This window comes from Lagopus muta, chromosome 15, assembly GCF_023343835.1.
Source record: "Lagopus muta isolate bLagMut1 chromosome 15, bLagMut1 primary, whole genome shotgun sequence".
In the NCBI taxonomy this organism is placed as follows: Eukaryota; Metazoa; Chordata; class Aves; order Galliformes; family Phasianidae; genus Lagopus; species Lagopus muta.
The window spans coordinates 7239673-7254619 of record NC_064447.1 but is presented as its reverse complement, the minus strand read 5'-3'; the positions used below and the strand labels follow the sequence as shown (position 1 = coordinate 7254619).

The window sequence follows — 14947 nt, the reverse complement described above, 5'->3', positions numbered from 1 at the left end:
AAAGGGAGAATTTGGGGAGCCGGGTGCTCTCCTGCTTTGCCTCTCTTTGCTGTAGCTGTGTGTTGGTAGTGCTGTGGGGTCAGAGCTTTGCCCCAGAGTTTAGAAAATAAAATCCCAACAACTTGCCAACATGAGGAGCTTTTCTGGAGAAAGGTGGGTATGTGCAAGGACAAAAATCCTGGAAACTTGCTAAATTTGCTGTTTCTCTCAGAGCAGCATTACATTACTGAGAGGTAGTGGATGAGCAGGCAGGATAATAGCTGCTGTTTGCCTTGGGTATAGGGAAAGAGCTAAGCAGAGTGCCAGGCCTTGTGAGCCAGCAGAGCTTTATCTGCAGCCATCACAAAAAGCACATGGAGCAGTGTGTGTGTCACAGGCTTTGCTCCGTGTAGTGATTGATACATCCATCCTTAAAAAACACAGATTAGAAACAGCTAGCTTCAAATTCCTAATGCTGATAGCTGCAGTAGGAAGATTTTTGGCAGTGCCCTCATCTTGGCAGCTTTTGCATCCTAGATAAGATTAGAGAGAGATTTTCTTCATTTCCTTCAAACCTTTTGGAAAGATTATTCTGCTGGAGTATTATTATTCTGTTGATAATATATAGCATTATACTTGTCAGGTGTCACTTTGGTACTTGAATTGGTTGCATAGTAAGAAATACTAATGGGAAATGCACATTCTGAAAAACAGAACATGGACCATATTATGTACTTTGTTGTGCTGTCTCTGCAAATGAAGCTTTCTTCTGCAATCAGGAAATTTTCAGGAAAGAGTTTTTTCTTTTAAAAGGTGCATTACAGGAGCACGGGCATCAGGAATGCTGTAGATTATTAAATATGCTTGTAATGGAGGCAAGACTGACAGCTCCTCCCTGTAAGCACTTTGGTGTGAACGGCGTCTTTGCCTTTCACCATTACCATGATGGTTACTGGGAGCTGATGACTGCTGCAAAATCAAGGAAAAAAAATCCCAATGGACAGAAAAGAGTGGCTAGTTGGATGGTTGATGGTAGGAACTCCATCCTGCCACTTCCTCTACCCATTGAAATCCACTTAGGTGGCAATAATGCCACAGCTGCCAATTGCTAACATCATATTCCCACTCTGAGCTTGTTTTAGACCAATGCTGTTGATGTAGGGCATGACTAATCAAAATCCCAGGTAAATTTGATAAATATTTGTACAATATCTATTTATTGACACAGGTTACACTTTATCAGACTCCATTTATGTTATTTTGCTGCTTTAGAATGGGAAAGATAGGAGGAAGACGAGAAAATTTCTAGACAGTCAAGAGGATTTTGATTGATCTTATTATATGTAGTAGTAATTTATTTATTTTTTCAAATGAGACTTCAGCTGATTTGGAAGAGATTGGTCCCTAGCAAACCTTTAGGTGTGCTGCAAGCTGGTCCTTGCTCAGGTCTGTGCTGCTGAGGTCGCTTGCATGACTTCCCATGTACTGCTCATGGATGAGGTCTGCGAGTGTGGCTGTGGAGCTGCTAGCGCACAGTCCTGTGCTGCTGGAACAGGTTTCATAACACAGCCCAAACCTGCTGTTTTGATCAAATATTTTGTTAGCAATGATTTACTGTTTTCTCCCTGGCAGGTAGATTGTGAGGAGAATAGGAGGGGATATTCCTGGGGCAGCCACCAGGAATAAAGAAGCATTCTTATGGGCTGAACTTCCCCATGCCTTCAGAAGCAGTGCTTCCTTAGTGTCCCTGAGGCAAAGTTAGCTCTAGGTCACCATAAAAGCTGCAGGCTGTAAATATAAACCTTTGCTGTGGTTGCCCTTAGAAGGAAGTACTTTTATGATGCACTAACAGTTATGTTAGTTAAAATAATGGAGTGCGTTGTGATTTGGGATCTTTGCATTCACAGGCTGTGAGAGTGACTGGCAAAGTCAATGTTACCCTGTGCTACCCGGGCAGTGCTGTCAGGTAAGAAGTGTCTGCTGCCTTAGTGTGAGCAGTTCCTTGTCCGTGACAGAATTCCAGGTGGGAGCTGCAGAGCGGCCTGTGAAGGCACAGGGCAGGATGTGACCCCTCTGGGCAGTCTGTGACAGGTCTGGGGATGTGACCTGTGCACAGCGTGACAGGGCTCATTCCTGATAATGTTAGCGCCTGAGACTGATTTAATGGAGGCTTGAATTAATTCCATTTAATTAAATCATCTCCTACTACTGGCTGGCATACAGCCATAGGTCTGTATGAATCATGCCTGTTTACAAGGGCAGAAAGTATGGCCAAACCACATGTAGCTATGACAGGGGGCAGACTATGGCTGTGATGAAATGAGCCTGGCCCAGGCACACCTGTCTCTGCCCCAGCAGGGCATGGCTGGCAAAGGTGAAGCTGCACAGAAGGTCTGGGGCAGCTCTGGGGTAACTTTTGGGGAAGGGGACTTCAGAGCTGTCCTTAGAGGAAGAGCAGTAGAAGAGTCCATCCAGCATCTCTTTGTGTTTGTGGAAGGGACGGAGAAGAGATGTTAGAGGGAAGATGCCTTCCATGGGTAGGAATTAAATGGCAGCAGTTGGTTTTCCACCAGCAAGATGTGGTACCAGGTTTACCAGATCCACTCTACAAGAAAGTGCTGCAAACACCCATCCGTCCCTCGTGGTCCTCAGGGTCAGGGCAGTGCTTGAGACTTGCATGAAGGGATCTGCTTGGCTCACCTTGAGCAGTGAATGCTGAGCTCTGTGCTGATGTGTTTCTAATGCTGGACAGCCGTTGCTTACCTGCAGCTGCTCTACATATTTAAATGTTCCTATTTCAGTCTTACTCAAAATAGAGGAAATGTGGAGACCTTTCCTTCTAGAATGTTTGGTTCAAAGGCTTCTCATGGTGCTGGGCAGCTGAAAAAGGCTTGGAATTAATCTGTTTCTTTTAGTGCTGTTTGTATTAATAGGCTTTGCTGTTCATGCTTGTCATATTGTAATTCTGATTTAACAACGTTTATCGGTGGAAGATCACTGCAGGGTCTTTAACGATTATAGTTGTTCAAGCTGATAGTCTGAGACTATTAAATAAGCTTCAATTACTTCCCATTTATTTGTGTTGTATTTTCCCTCCAAGTAACAAAATGTAATCCAGAAGTTCATTATTATTCTTTGTATTGTATTTATCTAAATAGATTTTCTACCTAATTAAGGCTGAATATGTTTATGTTAAACTGACCGTATTTTACAAGGATATTTTCATTTGTATGTGAGGGGGTCTTCGGTTTCTACCATCCATACTTTAATTATGCTTAATCTCCATAGCTGCCAGAAGTCTGATTGTGTTTCCCAGCAGTTCACTGTGGGCTGTCCGAGACTGTTTAGATGTGAGTTGGAGTTGTTCTCCAGTTGAAGTTAGTTGGAATCTAGTTAATAACAAATCATCAGGAAGCAATTTCAAGTGTTTACTACTCCTCTGAAAGACGTTAAGTGTATATGGGCTGAATTTTGGCTGAGAGAAATAAGGATGAAGGCAAAGAGTTCAGTTCACATAGCCACGTTATTTGCTGTGGGATGGATCACTGACACTGCAGTGCAGGAGAAGAATCTTCTGGTGAGTTTGGGAATTGACAAACAAGTTGGCAGGTGATGGGTGTGCAGTGTGGTTGTCGTGTTGGAGTTTGCATTCCAGTGGCCAAACTTTACCCCAGTAAACACTTGGTGTTCTTTATTTATACAGCACCGTCTTTCTGGGCACCCTTGTCACACAGTTAAGTGGTACAACTTGCTGTATGCACAAATACATAAATACACAAAACATTGTTTTCTTTTCATTACCAGAATAGCTCTCGCTACCAGGGCCCACTCCATGCTCCAGGGCCCAGAGCTGTGTTTTGCCCTCCCCAGAGCAGCCCCCTCCACACATAACCATCTGTCCTGTAGAAATCTATGAGGCACAAGTGGCAGTTGCTTTTTTACTCTATGAAAGTGCAGCATTTTTCAAATGCTGCTTGAGGGTCCTGTTCAACGAGCACAGGATAATGGGCATTAATACAAAAAGTCACTTAAATCACCTTTCGTTTGAGAAAGTGCTGACTTCACGTAGGCTCCTTCACATCTGGGCTTGAAGCTCCTTCGTGTCTGTTGGGAGAATTGTACCATCCACCTTCCCTTGGGAAGGAGCTGTAGGGGGGGGGGGGGGGGGGGGGAGAGAAAAAGGACAAGCAAACCTCCAGGGTTTTTCCTGAGCTTCCTTAGAAACTGTATTTTGCCCTTTGGTTCAGTCCTCCCTCATCTCTTGTACTGAGCTCTGTTCAGAGATGGGGTTGAGCTGAAATGAGGCCAGGAGGTTGAAAATGCCATCAGTGTTGGAGGGCAGCTGCTCCACCAGCGCTGCGAGCTGCCTGAGCCGGGGTCAGGCATTGCATGGAAGAGAGCAGCATTTGTAAGCTGGGGGCAGCTCCTGACTATAAAGCAAGTTCTGTTACAGACTGAGTAAAATAGTCTTAGGTATCTTCCAGGCCTTCTCTGTAAGTACAGATTTTCCTGAAGAGCCTGAGATAGCAGAAAAGAAGGCTGACAGTTTTTAAAATACTGCAGATGTTTGCTTTCACAGTTCCCTGTAGTTTTATTCCAGACTCTAATAGCCAGATGAACATTTGAAATTACTGTTAATGCAAAAGAGCTGCTCATTTAGGCACTGCACTGAGCTGCAGGAAATGTGAAAATCTGTTCCATCTCTTGAGGGGTGCTCTGTGGTGTTATTACATGATCCAAATCACTCAAAGTCAAATGCAAGCTAGCAGAAAAAAAAAACACAGAAAAACTGTTCCGAGAAAAGCAGACAAAGTTTTGAAGCTGTATTTATTCTATATTTTACCTTATTGCAAAAATAGCATGTACACAAAAGGAAAAAGTACGCACCTTCTATGAGAGCTGCTCTGAAAGTAATGTCACCTGCTTTATGTCGGCCCATGATGTCAGAGGCAGCTGTTGGTGGGATGGCAGCAGAGGTTGAGCCTTCCCACCAACATCCCTTTACATGTTGTTGCTGTGTGACAGACAGCAGCAGAGGGGCACTCTGACACAACGGCATCTGACATGGAAGGGTGGATGAAGCAAAGGGGTGGAATTGAATTCCTCCATGCAGAAAAAAAATGGCACCCATGGGCATTCTTGTTTGCTGAATATTGATGAAGACCAGCAATGGATGTAGCACAGGGAGGTGGTGCACTTCAGCAGTGGGGGCAGTGGGTCACCTTCGCTGGTGCAGGTTTTTATATGATTGTGACATGCAGCTCTTGTTCATCACTGACAAAAATGCACAGCTAATGTTGGGGACTATGCTGAAAGATAGTGCTTTGTAGCTGGGAGTTTTCTCTATCACATAGTGCTGTTGTGCTCTTTGTATCTCTAGCAGTTTCCATAGAAATAAATAGGAGGCGTTACTTTCAGAGCAACCTATGTATTAGTGATGGTATTTGTTAGTGCTGTTTCCTGAAGGGCTGGTGCTTTTTCAAGTGTTGGAATTTCCCTTTAAGTCCAAGTGAGCACTTTTTCTCATGATCTTTGTACGTACTGGCGGACTGTATTTGATGCCGTTACATCTTTCATCTCTACCAGCTTTCAAGTTCAAAATCAATAAATTTGTTTCCACCCTTTGTGCCTTTCTCTTTAATGTCAGGCACGAAGTTGGTTCATACATTGCTCACAGAATGATTCTCACAAGTCTTCAGCCTCTGACGATTAAAGTACAATGTACTTATTACAGCAAAATGGAAAAGCATATGGACAAAGCTAACTGCTTTAACATCTGCTGTCGCTTCTCCATCTGCTCTCTGGCTGTGCTCCTGTCCAAACCTGCCAGAAGCACTCATTTTTCAAGGTCTCGTGGCCCATCAGCCACATCCTCAACCAAAGTCCTTAATTTCATGTTCACTCTGACAGAGCAACAAGATGTCTGCAGTGTGCTGAGATTGGCAGCGCAGTACCAGCAGTGGTACCTCTAGTTATGCTCAGCCTTAAAAATCCTTTGCAATGACTTTTTTGCTAAATAAATAGATAGTTTACTATTTGCTACTATTCTGATGGTGACCATCCTTTAGTAAGCATCTGGCAGACGAGTTGGGATGACTCCATACAGACACACTGTCAGATTTATTCTACGGTGATGGAGACGATGTTTTGGTGGTTTTTTGTTGGTTTTTTTTTCCCATGGATTCTTACAGAATTATGGTCTCTTTGAGGTCCTTTCCAATCCAAGCCATTCTGTGATTCCCTGTGGTTTGACAAAGAAACAGCCCTCGAGTGTGCCAAGGTCCAAGCACAGGAGGAGGGCTGTGCTCCAGGAGAAGCCTTAACTTGTAGGGATGCCATCCGCTGACTTCCTTGGCAGTTGGAAGGTATCATTATTGAGTAATTAACTAGCATTACAAAATAAGATGTCACAGAGCTGTAATTAATGTTGAACAAAGAGGAGACTTTATTTAATTATCTTCCCATGTAGTGCTGTTAAATCCTTCCTGGTCTCAGGACTGGCCGAATAGATGGTCCTGTGCCCCTCGGGGCACTGCCCCGCAGCTGCACATCCTGATGTCTGTGTTACTTGTGGAACAGTGCCAGCTTTGTGTGGGATGGAGCTTTGATAGAAACGTGCTTCTCAGCGCAGCAAGCCCAGGGTTTTGTACTTGGAGAGGAAATAGGTCGTGCCAGAGAAAGTCTGTGAGCGCTTCCATTCAGGGCTTGCTTGCACATGGTGCCTTCATCTGCGTGGCCTCTGTAGGACTTCTGTGATACTGGGATGGCAATGGATGACTCCTCCAGTGAAAGGAGCATAGTCCTGCTGCCACAAGGAGCAGCTCTGAGCACTGCTGCCTGCCCAGCACAGTCACTGCTCGCTGGGCACAGTGCTTGGGGTCAGAGCCCGGAGCCACACATGAGCTGCCTGCAGTGCCCTCGCTGTGTTTTCCCATTGGCTGCCCATTTGTCTGCATGTTAGCCGGTCTCTGATAAGCTATAGAAATAGTGGGCAGTGTACCAAAGCATGTTCATTCTGCGTGGGAAATGCTTTAATAAAGATGGAGTTTGGCAAATTAAAGCCCGTTCAGGTTTTGGAGCACAACTCAGACTCTTGCTACATGCAATAGCTTTGAGCTTCAAACATTACTTTTCAATAATGTTATATTGTTATTTTTAGCATCAGAAGCAATCAGTATGTAGTTGGCTGTGATCTCATCCATGCCCTGTGGTACAGAGCGTTCCTTCCCAGTTTGGGAGTGTGTGTTATTGCTGAATTGCCATGTATTCACATACAGAGGCCCCAGCATCATTCAGACTCTCCATGCCATGGTTGTCGCCATGCAGCACGTGGCACTTTGCCTCTCCCTGACCTTCTGAGGACCAGATACAGTTAGGACTAAACTTTGTGTTTGTGGAAATCCTTCTCTCAGGCTGTGTTTGGTGATAGACATGAGAGCATCACACCTGAGCTTTGAAATACAGCGCTTGCAAAGCAATGCGAGCCCTCCAAAGGGTTTCTTTAGAAAGGCTGTAAACAGAGCTGGCATTTAAAACGTGAGGAGAAAAGTATTTTGACCTGATTGGCACCTCTCTGCAGAAGCAGAATGGCAGCAGGAGCAGCATGTTTGTCAGCTGAGCTACAGACATTGCACAAGAAGGATGTGCAAATGCAGTTTGTGGTTTGTCCCCCAAGAGAAGCCACGTGGTTCCCAGGCTGCAGGAGAAGCGCAGCCAAAGTCAGATGGGGTGTGATGGAAATACGAGTCAGATTGCTTGGCTCTTGAGTAGTATGTGTTTGAAACCTGCAGAACTCAGTGATTGTTACAGGAGCCCTCTCAAATGAGATGGATTTGGGTAGAGTCTGTTTTGATCTGTGTCTGTGCCTGAAAACTATTCTTTTGCAAATACCAGAATGGTGATTTTAATAATAATTTTCTGAGCATTCTATGAATGTGATTAAGTTTGTACAAAAGAAAAATAACATTGTTAGGTGTTGTCTTGAAAACGCTACTTTCATTTTTGACTGTGGATACATAGAGGCTATGTTAATAAGCTCTCTGCTTCTGATTTGGTTCTGGTATAATTTTCTTTTTCTTTTTGTTTTTGGTAATGTATTCAGTGTAATTTGTAAGTGCGTTGAGAGTTGGGAAGGTGCTGCTTACAAATAGTTGGTCCAAAGGATGACTTTTTGAACAGCAAATCCTCTGATACAGATTGTGTAGCACTGCCAGAAGTGGCAACGCATCATTTCACCGTGATCTTTCTCCAGGATTTCTTTGTCCTGAATTGAACATATTTTATATCCATGGCACAAAGTCTGCAGTGAATCCAGCATAGTAAAATAAGTATTGCAGAGCAAGAGAAATCCATCTTCCTATAGCCTGGTTAAGCCCATATGTGCTGCTTTTGTCTCTACTCCTAAACTTTGCAGATGAATGCGATTTATTGTCAGCAGCTGCTGCTGTTGCAAACTTTTAAGTGCTGAGCTTTGTGTCCTCTCCCTGCAAAGCTTGTCCTGCTGACACATGTGGGTCCTGCCTTGAAACCACTACATTGTGCATAGTTGGTGAAAGTTGCTGAGAAGGAATTGAGTTGTTGAGAGGTAGAGACTGTGCTTGGTGGCATTCCCTCTTTGCATCAGCAGGTGTGGGTGCACCAGGCTCACCTGAGGCTGCAATCAGTACGTGTCCAGCCATGGCAGTTGTTGGGTGCCCTGTTCGCTTTTTGTTCGGTATGCACTGATGTACATACACGCCTTCTGGTTGGCACAGCTGTTCTGCAGTTGGGCTGTATTTTTAGCCTCGCTCCTCCCAGATGCTGTCTCTGCAGAGCTTTTGTGGTCTTCTCCGTGCCCCCAGGCAGGCAGCGATTAAAGCCCAGCTTAGTTTTGTGTCTGCCTTTGAAGCGCTTGTGATACATTTGTCTTCTCAAATTCCAGCGTGTACACTTGGAAAGGCATTTCCCAGAGGGGAGCAAAGCACTTGAAGGGAGAGAAGAGTTTGAAGAGGTGAACGTTATGCCAGTAAATCCTCTGTTTACTTTGCTTTTTTCTCCTGAGGTTTCATCAAGGCTTTCTACCACTCTCCTGTGTCAGATGCGATTTGTAAGAGGAGAGGCCCCACACCTCATCCTTGAAGGCTTTTCAGTGCTATGGAGGGGTCTGCATGGGACATCAGGTAGGGGCTGAGGGCAGAGCGTTCGCACCAATTTCTTACTGTGGGCATTAGAAGAATTACTGGGAAAAAAAAAAAAAAGCAAAAAATAGTGGAATTCTGCTCTCCTCCCTTATCAATATGCTGTTTGTGGTACAGCATATTTCTTTGTTTCCTTATTTTTTTTTCCTTTTTTTCTTTTTTAACCTGAAAAGAAAAGTCATTTAGTGAGAGTCAGAGAGGGAAAATTGCTAAGATACACAGAAAGATCCCATCGCGGCCTTCGGAGGCTTTGGAAAGAATTTGATGCAGAAGATAGACTTTTTCTCATTGTTGCAGCCAGGTATTTTGACCCTGAGATTCTGAGTGCTGGAATGCTCCATTAACAGACAGAGAGTGCCTTCAGCTATATTAATGATGAGAACTAACCATAAGGGTGCTTGCATTGCTGCTGAACCATGTCTCTGTAGCTCTCTGCACGGCTGTCATTGAAATGCAACACAAAGTTCTCATTTCCTCTTTCATGTTTTTCTTCATATTCCACATATGCAACTTGCTGAAGTTTAAGGAGTATAAATAGCTCAGGAAGTGTTTGGGACATAAAATTTATGCTAATAGTATTAATAGCATTCTAGATGAGTGTTGTCTTTCAGCTTCATATAAGCAGGTGGAAAAAAAAAAAAAAAAAAGAAGCAAGGGAAAAGCCTCCCTGTTTATTTTCATATGTTTGTACACCCAATTAACCATTGCCATCAGGGTGCTATCTACATCACTATCTCATAAGTATGAAACAAATGGCTGTAACATAAGAGCCACAAGATGGACCCAGCCCCATGTTGAGCAAGCACAGGCAGGTGCCCTGAGCCATCGCATCCCCACCGCCAGGACATGGCTGGCCAGTGAGGCAGCCTTGGGGATGTCAGCATGACCCCAGCACGGCTTTGATCTCACCAGCCATGCAGCGACTGCAGCCTCTTGTGTCTCATTTCACTTGTTGTTTAACCATCCAGGCATCCCCAGCCCCAGGTAGCTCGCAGTGGTTCCTGCCTCATTGCGAGGCTGGCTGCAGCTTATTGCCCCTTATTAAAAGGGGTTGGTACGAATGCATTTGAGCATAGAGTGAGAGGGAAAGTTGAGCTCTAGCAACAGCTTACAGAACGTGTGTCTGCAGAGTAGTTATGTTTTCAGAGCTGTTCTGTGTATATAAACGCAAGATGTTTCTATCATTGCATTAAAATAAAGCAAGATGAAGTGTGCTACTGGCATAGCCAACCTGAGGTTCAGAAGTTGGCTGAACAAGAAAGGAGCATGGCAGCTATCAAACATCTGAAGCGCTGGGCCATTACTCAGAGCAGCAGCACCTTGGAAGAGGTGTTAATAAGCTTCATATTTGTCTTGCTCTGTTTGCAGTTTGCTGCTGGGGTCAGGGGTCTTTTTCTTTTTGAAGATATATTGGAGATATAGGATATGTAAAAAGAGTTGGGCTCTGAAAATAGAGGAATTCTTTTTATTTCATCGCTCACAGGAGCAAGTGCTGTCTTGAAACTGTTTTTGGTGGGATTTTTTGTTGGTTTCTTTTTTGTTGCTCTTTCACTGAGATATAAATTTTAAAAATCTTACTCCTTTGTTTAAAAAATAGAAAAAAATTGATTTTGTGTGCTTTCTACTCTTGAAAATGAGGCTTATTTTTTAATTTTTTTCTCAAAAATAAAAATATTTTGTTTGAAAAACAGTTGTCTTGTGAAAAACCTCTGCATTCCATTTGCAATAGCTACTTGCAAGCTGAGATATTCATGGAAGAGAATCACTTCACCAGATCTTCTAATGAATAAACTATTCAAACATTCCTCATTGCTGAGCTGCAGAGGTCAAAGCAATACTGGCTTGCTGTGTGACCTTGGACAAGTCATTATCTCAGCCTCCTTGTTGCTGAAATCTGACTGTGAAATAGCTCCTCATAGAAGAGGTGGGAGAAAACAATTAGCTAGCACTGCTGAAATGTTTGGGACGTGAGATGTGGTCGGTAGGTGCTAAGGATGGCTCCCATCAGTCATCGTTAGCCACTGCTGTGATTTGGCAAGCACTGCTTTCTGCCTGCTTAGTCTAGCAGGAGTGGAGAGAGTGCTGGGCAGAAAAAAAGTCTATCAATATTTATAACCTGGTCATCAAATGTTTTAGTAACAATTCCCCTTGCTTTTGTCTGCTGTTGAGCACTTTAATAAGTAGAGATACTGCCTGTTCCATGAGTCTAAAAGAGTGTTACCTGCTAGCCTGAGGGCTAGCTTCTGCGGCTGGAGCAGAGATTCCGATTTCATATTCATTTACGCATATAGGTGCCTCTTGTTCTGGTCTTCTGTGTCTTTCCTCTAACAGATTGCTGTGCTCTCTGATGTCCCTGGGATTGTCCTCCTTTTTCTTTTCTGTCTTACAGACTTTCTCCTGTGAATGCGTTCATTCAATTTGTCAATTGCATGCCAGCCAGGAGAGGTTTGCGGAGGTCTGAAGGGAGCCACGTAGCCAGCTCTCAGCATTTGGGAGAACTTAGATGTTGTACTGTTCTTTGTACATTCTCAGAATTAATTCTGCCCTTTTGCTGAGGATTTCTTTCACGCCTGTCTGATCCCCATGAGAGTAAGAGCAGCTCAAGACAGCATAAAGAGCGACAAAGGCTTAGAAGTGCTGGTGAAGGACACTTTCAGCTTCGGCCATCCTCAGCTTCTGCTGTGGCTGGAGGACATGGTGCCCACAACCCTCTGCTGTCGCACACCTCCCTTCTCTGCCGTTAGCATTTCTACGGCCTTAGAGTGTGCCTGCCTGGCTCAGGCCTAGTCTTTTAGGGATACTGTTCCAGATTGCTTTGCTCAGGCCCACATCTGTGTGGCTTCTGAACATCTGTAAGGCGCAGACCCCACAGCCTCTGGGCGTCGCACAGTGCTGAATAATGGACGGAGAGAACTCCTGTGCTCTGGGTGGTGCCCAGTGCCTCTGCTCCTGGCACCACTGCAAGGAGCCTGGCTCCATCCTCTGTGCACCTTCCTTCAGGTGTTAATGGATGCTAACGAGAGGTCCCAGAGTCACCTCTTCTCCATGCTCAGCAGCCCCCGCTCTCCCAGCACTCCAGACCTGGCCTGGCTCAGCTCCCTCAGCCTGAAGCAGGCTGGACAGACAAACAAACCCTGTGGCACAGTTTGCATCCCTCTGTCTGCAGAGAGCATGCCATGGTGCAGACCATGGTGGTGTCCAGGGGTAGGCTATGAAGTTGCCCCCCTATTAGGGTTCTTTCTGAGTTTAATCAGCATGTTTTGGAGATGATTTGGAGTACAGCTGCAGGAGGAGGCCATACAGCAGGCTCAGGAAGCCAGGGAGCCGTGTGGCCATTGCAGGGCTGGGACGTGGGCAGTACTGAGGTGGAGCTTGGCTCCCAGGGAGCCGATCCGCCAGTGCACAGCAAACAAGGGTGTTCTCTGATTTCACAGTCCTTGTGCGGCCTGTTGTGCTTTCCCCAGGAGTTGTCACCAGTGTAACCCATCTGATGGCAAATAAAAATGCGACTTCTTAAAAATCTGCTATTGCAGTCAGTGCTGGGCTGAGTTTCCATGGTAACAGGCGGAGGGGGGAAATCACGAAGGCCAGCGTTATTCTGCAGCAGACAAACATTGCACCATGTCCATTCCCTTTCCTTCATATAGCATGTTTTGAACAATACAGCCCATATGGTCAGGATGTTCATCCTGGCGAGGAGACAAGGGGTGCTTTGGTGAGGACTGGTGGTCAGGGCCTGGCCCAGGCCTTTCTGAGGGCTTTGCCATTGATTCTAATGGTGTCAGGATGAAGTCTTCTCCAGTCAACAGCTGCTCACAAGCCTGTAAACCCCCTGCTCCATCTGAGATGGAGTCAGGCCCAGCTGAGAGATGAAGGGCAGTGGGTGATGTGGTTGCCTGCACTGATGTCGGAGCTCAGGTGACTTCCTCAGCCTTACCTTTCTGTAACATGACATTTTCCAGTACGCTGGACTATAATTTATTGATATTTTCACATATGAAATGCTTGTAATGCATTGCACATGAGTATTGTAGTAAGAAAAATGTAATTTTTCTCTCTATTTATAGGATGGCTATTTTTCCCACCGACCGAAAGAGAAAACACGAACAGACAGCAATAATGAGAATTCGGTCCCCAAGGACTTTGAAAATATTGATAACAGTAACTTTGCTCCCAGGACTCAGAGGCAAAAACACCAGTCTGAGCTGGTGAAAAAACCCCTTAGCAAGCAAAAGGAGCATTTGAGAAAGAAACTGGAAGAGGAGAAGGTAAAGGAGAACTCGCTGCTGGGGAAGAGCTCCAATGAGGTGGTGCAGTTGGGTGATAAGCCTGGAAAGAACAGCAGCAGCAGCAACCTGAAGGACTTGCACACGCCTCCCATACAGCAGCCGCTGAAAAAAACTGGAAACAGCTCTCCTGAACTGAGGTACGACCAGCCACCCAAGTGCGAGGTAACGGGCAAAGAGGCAATCTCAGCCATGTCCCGGGCAAAGTCTAAGCAGTGTCGGCAGGAGATCGCTGATGTGTACTGTCAGCACAAGCATGGAAAGCTGATGCCGGAGAAGGTGACACGTTTCTGTACGCTGGAGGGTAAGTTGGGAGGTGATGAAGGAGAAATAAAGCAGTGTCTTGGGAGTAGGACTGTATATGATTGAAACGGATTCCTAATGACAAGAAATGGACTTTGCTGCAGAAACATGTACTTCTGTAGTCTGGGAAAGCTGGGGAGAATCTGAGGATGTTTTAAGCAGGGAGTTATATGGGTATCGCAGGATCCTTGGTAGATTTATGCTGAATTTCTTTTTCACTTCCCCCAGATTTTTATTGCACTTTGTGATATGAGAATTTATCTGCTACTTTTATTTCTTTTAGTTCTTCATCTACAGATGCAGAGAAGCACAGTTGAGGTGCGTGTCTTGTCACTGAGTTGCCTGCTTTTCTGGGATCAGAGAACAACTGTAGTTAATTCTGGTGTGTTCTGCTAGCCAGTAAATGAGATATACTGTTGTTACAGCCATTTTTAATGGTTCTGCAGTGGAATTCTAGCTAAGAACCAGAGCCACTAAGCATTTTTGTAAGAGATAACTGTAAGAAACGTAACTATTTTTTTAAGCACAAAAAAAAATCCAGTTCTGTGACTCGCTTCTGTTTTTAATGATCTTTAATCAGCTAAAGTAATTTCCGAAATTACTACTGTAGAGAGCCAGGTGCCAACTGTTGCCTAAGTCAGGCTTTGATTTGTTGCTTGTGGTTCCTGTGTGCAGTCAGATACATCAGGCGTCTCTCTGCTTGGTTTCACTTTGCATATTTCACTAGCCCATTTCTGCCTTTCAGTAAGAACGCTTCATGAGCCGCCATTTACTCAGCTGTAAACTTTCACCATAGTAAAGTGCTTGTTTGAAAACAATGTTTAGTTTATTTCATGAGGAATATTTACTTGCATCCTCTAACCCTGACAGCTTACCTGTTCATTGCACCGTCTCAGAGCAGTGGTTACAATTGGGTAGACTCAGTGTGGTACAGAGGGGAAGAGGAGGAGGATCGTGGTGCTCTTGGCTGGATTTGGAGGTTAAACTGTTTTCACAGAGAGTGTAAAAAAGGAGGTGCCCCAGAGGAATATCTCTCTCTAATAGAAGCTTAAGCTTTTAGCTTAGATGTTGCATATTACCACAGTGAATGGCATCAGCACCTCATTTCCCACCTCTGTGACTGTTGTTTTGTGGCTGTGGGGTTGTTTTTGGTTTGTTTCTTTCTTTTACAACATGTATTTTGGTGTTTTTCTTCCTTTGGTA

At 44.7% G+C, this 14947-nt stretch overlaps 1 protein-coding gene across 3 annotated transcripts in view; it reads left to right on the top strand.

Moving 5' to 3' along the window:
- The window catches only part of XYLT1 (xylosyltransferase 1), a 151839-nt gene that overhangs the window by 54845 nt on the left and 82047 nt on the right, over window positions 1–14947 (top strand). For all 3 annotated transcript variants that reach the window (XM_048961815.1, XM_048961813.1, XM_048961816.1), the window contains exon 2: window positions 13223–13745. In XM_048961815.1, the coding sequence (XP_048817772.1) occupies window positions 13223–13745 (523 nt within the window). The remainder of the gene's footprint in view (window positions 1–13222; window positions 13746–14947) is intronic.